The following is a 10,000-nucleotide window of genomic DNA, read 5'->3' as shown; positions in this document are numbered from 1 at the left end:
AGCAGCACCAGCAGCATTCAAATTTCAACGACAAAAGTTTCGATATTCGTTGCGCAAGTTGGCCGTATCGTAGGCAACCATCGGTGGTCGCCGCGAGTGTGAAGGAGAGCAAAGATCGAAGAGTGAGGGAAAGAGTGAGTGAACATATCGAATCGGTTGATAAGGTTTGCGAAACCGCGCATGCAAATATAATATCCGCCTCCTAATCGCACTTGTTTGCGAGAACCGTGTTCTGCCATCATGTTCTAGTGAGCAGGAGCACCTTCCTTCCTGTTGCGTGCGCGCGCGAGTTTTTCCCGGCCCCCTGGCCTACTGCGAGCAAAACATCAATGAAGCAATAGGCGACGGCAGTGACTCTCCGCGCAGGGGCTACACTTCGGCTATTCGTCCTCATCGTCCTCAAGCGGCGCACCCCTCGCTCGCCAGCTTTGCGCGAACGCGAACAGAAAACAATAACTTTTTTTTTCTTCCACCGAAACACGGAAGAAGCATAGAACGGTGCGTCCCCTCGTGCACGCACCGTCGATTGATACGCGCCCGACATCCGAGTGCGGTACATCCGATCGCCGCCGCGTCCTCACCTCAGGGCGGCCGCACGGCGCGACGACGAGGAATAGGAGAACCGAGAAATCTAAATACATCCAACACTGCGCCCAGTAGAGCGCCCGCCGGTATCTAGAAAAAGGTGTGGTATGCGTCTCTGCCTATCTTATCCCACTGGTGATCGCGCTATCATCATCACGACCGTCCCGTCGTCGTCATCGTCATCATGCGCTAGCCACTTCCTCTGGAGCATGTAAATGTGCTAGAACAGGAGAAAGCACTGGAGCGAGAAAGAGAGCGAAAAAAAAGTGTGCCTGTGTGTGCGTGTTTGTCTAGTGTTGTGTGTGTCTCTGTTCGTTCGCACGTGCAGCAGGATCAAGTTCGGCTCCTTTCGGGTTCGTCTCCTCCGCAGGGAAGCGGAGGGAGATCGAAAAAAAAAGCATCGAAGAAGCATCATCAGCGCACCCCTAGCATTGCGTGCGCGCTTAGCCCCAGGCCGCTTAGGTGCGAGAGTTCTAAGTGCTTTTTTTCGTGAGTGAGAACGAGACGCACGACGAATCACCAGAAGCGTCGAGCGAGGAAGCGAGAAAGAGAAGGAAAGCGAGAAGCATAACATACGGTGGCGGCGGTGAGCCACCACTCAACATTCAGCAGGGGCCGTCGGGGGGAAACAAAACATCTGCCGTGGAAATAATAATTAAACACACGGCACGGCACGGCTCTGTGAACTCCGTTTTGCGTTGTGTAAGGTGGTGGTAGTGCGTGCGTACGGAAGCGGTGGAAAAGGATACGGGCGAACAAGTCGTCACCGACGTGAAGGACATTCGGAGAGAGGGTGAACGCAGGAAGCGTAGTGTTGAGAGTAGTGTCCCTGCGGGGCCACCGGGAAAAGGCCGCTCATCCTTTCAGCGGCTTACGCAAGCGTACAAGGATCTCCGAGCAGGCGACGGTCCCTTGCGCCCTGCTCTCGGCGCCTGCTTTGTGCCCAATAAACGCAGCATCGGAGAGAAAGTTGATTGAACTTTTGCGCTAGCCCGCAGAAGAACATCTTTCGGGAGGGAGAGAACGCATAATTTGCATTCCAAGGAGGCCTTTTCGCGTGCCAAGGAAATCTCTAGAAAATGGAAAGCTCCGAGGACGATAACTCGGATCACTCGCAGGGAGATAAGTCGAACAAACAGCGCTGGACCAAGCACGAGGTAAGAGAGCTGGATCAGGAATGGCCAGTTTAGTGCTAGTTCTATTTCTTTATGTAATGCTTTATGATTCGCGAGAGTTGCGAGAAGGAGGTGCAAATGAAACCGGCGGTCGGATTTTAGCACGTTCCATTTTTTTTTCTTCTAGGATGCTGCCCTAAAGACGCTGGTGGAGCAACATGGCGAACGGTGGGAGATCATTTCGCGGCTGCTGAAGGATCGCAACGATGTGCAGTGCCAGCAGCGGTGGACGAAGGTGGTCAATCCGGATCTAATCAAAGGCCCCTGGACCAAGGAGGTACGTGAGCTCAATCTTGACTTGAAATGGTTTAAATTTAATTCGATTCAATCGCAAATTGATTCATACAGCGGTCGCAAATTGGTTGAGCAAACACCTATTTTGAGTAATCGGCGATCGCTGTACCGCCGTTGTTTTTTGAAGATGAATTTTAAAATTTGAAGATAGAAGAAAAACGCGATAGAAGCGCAGATAAGTAAGTTTTACTGACGCACAAGTTGATCAGATAAAGCAGCAAAGGTTTTTGTTTTGTTTTCTAGTATAAATTTTCTCAAAATATTCTCCCCATGTAGCCCAGGACAGGTCCGAACATGTATGAACACAAATATCAGGAACCTGGTACCGTTTCCTACTCCCTTCGCTCCCTACAAAAGGGATCTCGTGTGAGGGAACCTCTCCTGTCATGAATCATCGGAGCGTACCATTGCCAACCCCGAAAGACGACGTCTGTTTTGTTTTCTTATTGCTTTCGCTGGTCTCGGAAAGCGGAAGATAAAAAAGGGGAGTAAAATTGCACAATCACTCGACGGCCCTGCCACAGGATGTGTGTTCCGGAGGGTTGCTTTCTGATGGTGTGGGGCACCCCTTTCTTTTGCTTTATTGTTTTGCTTTTTCCTTCTCCATTCCCGCATCTAATGATCGTGCTACAACATTACTGCTTCCGCATGTGGTGACACAGGGACGGAGAGCGATGCAGGTTCGGACAAGATTCCTTTACCGCCAGTCGATCGGTTCGTTGTCAAGCACCAAAGAACCTGTGACTGACAAAGAAGCGGTTCTGGTAGAAAGAGGGGTTAACGCATGGTTTTTGGTTGGCAAGCGGCAGATCACCACCAATGCTGCTGGTGGTGATGATCACTGTTGTGGTCAACCATGCGAGCACGTCCTGAGGTAGGAGAAAGGTCAGATTCAAATCGCGTTTCCTTCAAATTACCCCAATCGAGCTGATGAACGTGAAGATAGACAGAAATTCCGGAACGAAAATTACATTTCCTTCATCCACCGGAAGCAGGAACGGTTTACAGCTTAAGCTTCCTCGTGAAGACTACATTTGCTAGAGTATCTGTAGCACCGCTGATGCGGGTTGTAAGAATAGACGGAAGTTAATCATTAGCATACATCCTTTCTCGGCTTTTCGGCCACAATTTATCCATTTGCTGTAAAGAAGATCCAGTGAGCAGCAATTGCTCGATAAAGGTAGCCCGCTTATTCTGGTTCCGATGACGCAGCGTTTATTCGGTGGTCAGTCGGCCGGTAGCCGACATTTGAGAGCCACCGGGAGGCGGGCAGCGGGCACGGAGTTTACGTGCGCGGTACCGTTCGTATTTTATTTCTTGAATTTTGTCGATCCAAGCCATTTTATGCTAGCACAACCGATAGTGTCTAGTGGATTAATAACAATTTTCTGTTCCTTTTTCTTCCCAATTCAAATTCACAGGAGGATGATAAAGTGGTAAGCCTGGTGGCAAAGTATGGGCCGAAAAAGTGGACCCTCATTGCAAGGCACCTGCGCGGCCGCATTGGCAAGCAGTGTCGCGAGCGTTGGCACAATCACTTAAACCCAAACATCAAGAAGACGGCCTGGACGGAGGAGGAAGATCATCTCATCTATTCTGCTCACCAGAAATGGGGTAACCAGTGGGCAAAGATCGCCAAGCTGCTACCCGGGCGAACCGACAATGCGATCAAAAACCACTGGAACTCCACGATGCGCCGGAAGTATGAAGGACCACTTGCGGTACGTCGCAGAACAAGGCTACCCACGAGCGACCCCTTGGATGGTGCTGCTGGCGCTCTTGGTGGTAGCACCACCCTCGGTGGCGATATATCTGACACGAACGTCAGTAATGGAGCAACTTCATTACTGGTGCCAGCGATTCTGAGCGAAACGGCCGGCGAAACGCTTCAGAACCTCATACGCAAGAATCGCAAAAAACCGTCGATCGACGATCGAATGTTCATGGATGATGTTATGGTGCAGGGTAACATCATCGATGGCAATGTGGCGGTATCGACCAGACGAGGCGACTTCCTGGTCAGCCCGGTTGCCGATCGGAAGAAGCACTACATCATCGAGCCGCTCTACTCGGCCAAAGTGGACATGAAGCTGCTGCTCGGCACGAATGTCGGTGGAACGATGCAGAGCAACAACAACAATACGATCGAAGGAAGAGGAGAAGGAGAAGAAGGAGAAGGGGACACGGAACAGGCGCGTTCTCAGGCCCCAGTTGGTACCACGCTCTACCAGAAGCTACCGGGCGGTGGAGTGCAGCAACTCGAGAATTGTATTCCTACCAACATCAACCTGTACGACCTGATTACTAGCACCAGACAGCAGGATGCCGCCAACCAGCAGGACGGACAAGTAGACAGCAAATTGACACCAAACATTCTGCGACGGAAAAGGAAACTCATCTCGGAGGATGGAATGGTAAGCATAGCACCGGAGCTAACGTCCAGGATTTGCCATTATGTTGCATCTTTCATCCTTCAGTTGTTATTTACGATTGCTTCAGTTAATCAGCCAGTTTTAGGCTTGATAGTGAGTTCTTATGTTTTTTTTTCTTCTATTATTATTTGTCTTCACTTTCCATTGGTCCGAACTGAATCAGAATGAGTTGCAAATACTGCAGCACCAGGAGCGTCAGTTCCAGCAGCTGATGGGCGTTGGGGACAATAATGCATCCGACGATGAGCAACCAGCACGAGCCACGGGCCCAGGCGGTGGCAATGGTGCCCGGAACCACCCAGGCTTCGGTAGCCACATTATGTCACCGTCGATCACCCCCATAAAACCGCTTCCGTTCTCACCGAGCCAGTTTTTGAACTCGCCCAGTTTGACCGTGTCCTTCGATCAGCTTCCCGCTAGTACGCCCGTCAAACGGGCTGCACTGAAAGTATGTTTTTCGTTTTCTTTTTCAGTTTTTTACTTCTTTATGTCTCATGCTATTTGTGTAGACGTACACAATTATGTCCCGTGATGGTGATATATTGAAATGTTTGTTTTACTCTTACCAGAACGACACTAGTCTATTGAGTACTCCCGTTCCTGCGAAGGAAGCTGGTGTGACTCCCTACATCAAGAAAGAACCAGTGACACCGGGAACTGCGGCAGCAGCACCAGGAGTGAATGTGAAGGCTGATTCAGCAGTGCAACAGGAAGATGGCAAAACGCAAACCCCTCTAAAAGAGACAAAACCTTCGCTAGAACCGCGCACCCCGACACCGTTCAAGAATGCGATGGCCGAAGTGGGCAAACGGCGCTCCGAAGTGTAAGTGTGGTGCTGTCGGTGTTCTCTTTAGTTGCTCTCCTTGCTCTCTCACTCGACAACATAGAACAATCAATGTTTCCGTCCGTTGTTCTCCTTCCACAGCTACGTTCCACCCAGTCCGGCCGTTCTCGGTGAAGACATAGCCGAGATTATGAATCAGGAGCAGGCGAAGGAAAATTCGGCAGAATCCTCCTCCTCAACGCTGGTCAGCGATAGTTCGTCGACCGCGGCAAACAAATCCCAGGACGAGGGTAAGGTGGGGAGTAAGGAAAACAAAATACCTCCCGTATCTAGTACGGCCGCCGGGCACGCTTCGCCGCGCAATCAGAAGAAAGTGTCTACCTCCGTGTTCTCGCAGCAGTGGGAAAACTCCGATATGAGCTTCTTTGCGGAAACACCAGTACGTATACGGCCCGAAGATCCGGTCCGTTTAAGCTAAATAAGAACACAAACCGCTAAACCATCGTTCGGTTTCATTTGCAGAGTAAATCCTTGATTTCGGAGTCGGTCGCCTTATCTCCATCGCTTCGCGAACGGCTAGGTGATACGGAGATTTTGCTGGAGGATGAGCTGAAAGACGGTACCGGCACACCGACCAAGCGGTCAGGCAAAAAGCCTGCCTCTACCCCAACGGTAAACATAGCACCGCCCTTCTCTTCCGTTCAAGAAAGCAAATCTGTACTGATGCCTTCATCTATGTTTTGGTTTGCTTCTCTTTCAGTCCGTCGATCATAAGTGGTTGAAGTACGCTTGTGGAAAAACACGTGACCAACAGGCCATGTCCCAGCAAGCACATAATTGCCTCAAAAAGACATCCCTTCAGCCGCGGTCGCTCAATTTTTACAAATAATAGTGCAGCAAGTGCAGCAAGTGCAGCAGTGCTTTATGTCAACACAAAATCCCACCCCACCGGGGCCATCGCAGATGCAATGAGAAGAGATGAGCTGCAGGGATGAGTGGGATCGCGCAGCGAGTAATTTGTAGTAATAATAATGGGACACAGGACGATTGCGCATCGTTTTAGAATGTAAGTTAAGTAAGATATGAGATGATTTAAGACGAACAGATAATACGTTTCGCGCTCGACCGGCGGGGGCTAGGCGTACTTAATTATGTATCGACCGTTTAACTCGCTACGATGAGTTTACGTGTAGAGAGTGAGCGCAAGTAGCATCTATGTTAACTAACCAAAAACCCTCACAACTCTAACACGCAATTCGTACCAGACTATCACCCCATCTTTACTAAAATTGAATTAGTGCAGTGCAGTTAATGAAATTTGCGTCAAAAATGAATTGCTCGGGTCATACAGTGTGAGAGCAGACGGAGGCGCACCATAATAGCTATAATATTGCATTCAGACAAGTTTAACATATTTTGCATATACTCAATATACTCTTTGCTTCTTTGTATAACATTTTCAAACTCATATCCAACGCCTTGGAGTGTATGGCCACTGTCACCAGGCATTTTGCTTTTTGGCCAGAAGTTATTTACCAGTCTCAGCGCAAGTTTTGTCTCTAGATGTTAGGATTTTCGACGACTTTTTCGCCCGATGGGGCATAGGCCAGATCAAACGAAGAAGACCCTTGTTATGGCTTTTTTTTCTATTCTTTGTTTTGGTTATTTATATGTTTGTTTTTACTACATTTAACTTTAGACAGACCTTCAGCAACTCCGAGCTAGGCTGAGCAAAATTTTGTAAATTCAAAAGCATCAGAGGGACTACGAGTTTTAAGATCCAGATAGCTGATAGTTATAATAAGGATAACGGTACTGTTGTCGTCGCGCAGTAAACGCGGTTCTGTACCAGCGGTGCGAAGCCTCTGTAGTGTCCTGACAATTCTGTGCTTTAGATTAAACCTTGCTGAAATCGTACAAAACATTAATTTTCTTGTAACCGATACGTACCGAATTTGAATAACATTTCATTAACACACAGCTATTCGAACCGGAAAATCACTCTATTCGATTATTTTAGTATCATTGCACGGTTTTTAAATTTTTTGAAACCAATTTTGTCTAGAGACAACCAATGTCGCTCCTAGTGTGCTAGTGCGAAATCATCGAAGAATAAAAGCCATTTTGTTCACTCCTGCAGCTAACGGTTAAAAGTCCATCTAGTTTTCTGCGAAGCGATTCTTGCATTTTACTGATTGAAAATCGTTCTCATTTCTATGCGTGTCGATACTGCAAAGTCTTTTTGCTGTTCTTGTGTGTTCTGTGTGGTTTTGAGTGTTTTCTGAGGATAAAATAGTCGGCCCGCGTATGACGATCAATAATGAAGACCGTAAGTACGGCAGCAGCGGGTCTGCCTTTTCTTTTTTGGAGTGGACGTTTTGGATTTCATCAAAAGTAACAGATCGACCATTACTTTTTTGGCGATTGTAGGAGAACAACGCCCAAAGCCCGTTAACGCTGAAGGAGATCATGCAGTATATCCAGAGCGGCGAAACGAAAAAGGAGCTAACGGCACTGCGGGCTGCCGATAAGATGCTGGATGACGAAAAGAATAAGTCAAAGTTTAATTCGATCATTAATAAGATGATCGCGCAGGGGATGGTTTCGAGCTGCGTTGAGTATCTCGTAGCTTTCGACAGGCCGACCCTTCAGCGCGAAGCGGCGTCGGTGCTATCGTGCATCGCCATGTACGGTGAGTCCGATCAGTGGAAGGTGGTGATCGAGGCCAATGCGATACCGCGCATGATTGATCTCCTTTCTTACCCATCGAGAAAGCTGACACTGTCGATCACCACAGCGTTAATTCGAATTGCGTGTGTTGATCCGGAGGCACGGGATACCGTGCTCGAGTACGAGATCGTTGAGGCGATCATCAGCATCCTGCGGAACGCCAACACCTCGATTAGCCGGCAGATACATCTGATAGAATTGATAGAAGCACTGTGTTGGGATTGCGAAGCAACACCACCACCCTTCGAGTGCATCGAGCCCTTGATTCCGGTATTAACAGAGCTACTGGATCACGAGAGCAGGCAGGTAGTAATCGACGCATGCATGGCCCTGTCCAAGATAACTGAAAGAAAACACCTTGATGCGATTAAGGTGGCATCGGTGGTAGCGGCCGGTGCCGTACCGAAACTGTTGCGGGTGCTGGGATCTGATGCGAGTGCTTCCACCAGAGAGCAGGCCGTTGAGTGCGTTGGAAACTTGGTGGATTGGTGGTCGACGCGCCAAACATGAAGAAAATAAAAACAAGAAGTGCACAAAAATCGGTTGTCGAGAGAATTTTTTTTTCAAATTCTTCATTTGTTCAAGGAACTTTGCAAGCAGCGTCCTTGACTGTCAAACGGAGAGTGTTTTTGTTTACAACGTGCTCGCGTGTTTTTCAATAGCAGCAGCAGGTGCGGGTTGCAGATCTTGCCTTTTTCAGTAAATGAACCGCAAAAATGCTCGTGACCGATATAAATAATGTGAAAATCTACAACCTAAGCGGTGGAAAGTCCGTACCAGAAGTAAGTAAACTCGCCATTTGGCCACGTGCCTGCGAAAGGGGGTTTTAATTCGCACATGATCTTCTCGCACTGGTTAGTGGCTGGTGGATAGGAAAAAGAAGGAGGCCTCGAAGAAGCAACCGGCGGACGCAAACCGGCGCATCGAGCTGATCCAGGACTTTGATATGCCCGGTGTGGCAACCGGCATCGCAATTTCCCCCGACGGACAGTACATACTGGCCACGGGCACGTACAAACCACGCGTCAAATGCTTCGAGGTGAGCAATCTTTCGCTCAAGTTCGAGCGATGCTTCGACTCGGAGGTGGAAAAGTTTGCAATTCTCGGTGAGGACTACGGGAAGGTGGCGTTTCTGCACGCGGATCGATACGTCGAGATACATGCGGCACCCGGCCGTCATTATCGGCTGCGCATACCACGCTTCGGTCGGGATTTGGTGTACCACACGCCAACCTGCGATCTGCTGATGGTCGGTACGTCGTCCGATATCTATCGGTTGAATCTCGAGCGTGGCCAATTCCTCCTTCCCTACACAACGTCCGCCACTGCCATCGAGAGCGTCACGGTGAACCGGGAACATCAGCTAATCTGCGTCGGTACGCAAGATGGTACGATCGAGGCATGGGATTACCGCGATAAGGCCAGCTGTGGGACGTTGGATGTGGCTTCGAGTTTGTCCGGTAGTAAGGAGGTGGCCTCCGTTACAGCGCTGGAATTCAAGAATGGACTTACGATAGCGGCTGGCACATCTACTGGACACGTGCTGCTGTACGATATCCGTGCCCGTAGTCCACTGGCCGTGAAGGATCACCTTAATCAGCTACCGATCAAGAAGATTCGGTTCCAGGGCGAACAAAAGAGCGTTTACTCGCTGGATGCGGCCATGCTTAAGATTTGGGATGAAACGACACTAAAGCAGAAGGCGTGCATCGAATCGGGCAGTAACTTTAACGATTTCGCTCACTTCCCCGGGAGCGGTTTGTTCCTGTTTGCCCAAGAGGACACCAAGATGTTGCCGTACTATGTGCCGAACGAAGGACCGGCACCGCGCTGGTGCTCCTTTCTGGATAATCTGGTGGAGGACATTGAGTCCGAGACGGTGCAGAATTTGTACGATGATTACAAGTTCATCACGAAGCAAGAGCTGGCTGATCTGAACCTCGAGCACCTGGAGGGTACCAAGATGCTGCGAGCGTACATGCATGGGTAAGTAGCAGAGG

The 10,000-nt window shown here is 49.3% G+C and overlaps 3 protein-coding genes across 3 annotated transcripts in view; all 3 read left to right on the top strand.

Moving 5' to 3' along the window:
- Nucleotides 1-7,423, top strand: part of LOC126573434 (myb protein) — a 7,953-nt gene extending 530 nt beyond the window's left edge. Inside the window, exons 1-8 of the mRNA XM_050233568.1 lie at nucleotides 1-1,742; nucleotides 1,888-2,037; nucleotides 3,476-4,468; nucleotides 4,650-4,934; nucleotides 5,056-5,309; nucleotides 5,412-5,709; nucleotides 5,793-5,942; nucleotides 6,031-7,423. The exon at nucleotides 1-1,742 is cut by the window's left edge and continues 530 nt beyond it. Coding sequence (XP_050089525.1) covers nucleotides 1,665-1,742; nucleotides 1,888-2,037; nucleotides 3,476-4,468; nucleotides 4,650-4,934; nucleotides 5,056-5,309; nucleotides 5,412-5,709; nucleotides 5,793-5,942; nucleotides 6,031-6,159 — 2,337 coding nt within the window. The 5' untranslated portion in view covers nucleotides 1-1,664 and the 3' untranslated portion in view covers nucleotides 6,160-7,423. The remainder of the gene's footprint in view (nucleotides 1,743-1,887; nucleotides 2,038-3,475; nucleotides 4,469-4,649; nucleotides 4,935-5,055; nucleotides 5,310-5,411; nucleotides 5,710-5,792; nucleotides 5,943-6,030) is intronic.
- An 85-nt stretch (nucleotides 7,424-7,508) lies between these two features.
- On the top strand, nucleotides 7,509-8,510 carry LOC126577457 (importin subunit alpha-like). Its single transcript, XM_050239103.1, has 2 exons — nucleotides 7,509-7,599; nucleotides 7,701-8,510. Exons 1-2 carry the CDS (start codon nucleotides 7,591-7,593, stop codon nucleotides 8,508-8,510), a joined length of 819 nt encoding a protein of 272 aa, XP_050095060.1. The 5' UTR covers nucleotides 7,509-7,590.
- A 155-nt stretch (nucleotides 8,511-8,665) lies between these two features.
- The window catches only part of LOC126573441 (nucleolar protein 10), a 2,390-nt gene continuing 1,055 nt past the window's right edge, over nucleotides 8,666-10,000 (top strand). The window contains exons 1-2 of the mRNA XM_050233580.1: nucleotides 8,666-8,782; nucleotides 8,860-9,986. Of these exons, the coding sequence (XP_050089537.1) occupies nucleotides 8,717-8,782; nucleotides 8,860-9,986 (1,193 nt within the window). The 5' untranslated portion in view covers nucleotides 8,666-8,716. The remainder of the gene's footprint in view (nucleotides 8,783-8,859; nucleotides 9,987-10,000) is intronic.

Source organism: Anopheles aquasalis, chromosome 2 (assembly GCF_943734665.1).
Source record: "Anopheles aquasalis chromosome 2, idAnoAquaMG_Q_19, whole genome shotgun sequence".
In the NCBI taxonomy this organism is placed as follows: Eukaryota; Metazoa; Arthropoda; class Insecta; order Diptera; family Culicidae; genus Anopheles; species Anopheles aquasalis.
The sequence above is the reverse complement of the archived record's forward strand: the minus strand, read 5'-3'. Positions and strand labels throughout refer to the sequence as shown.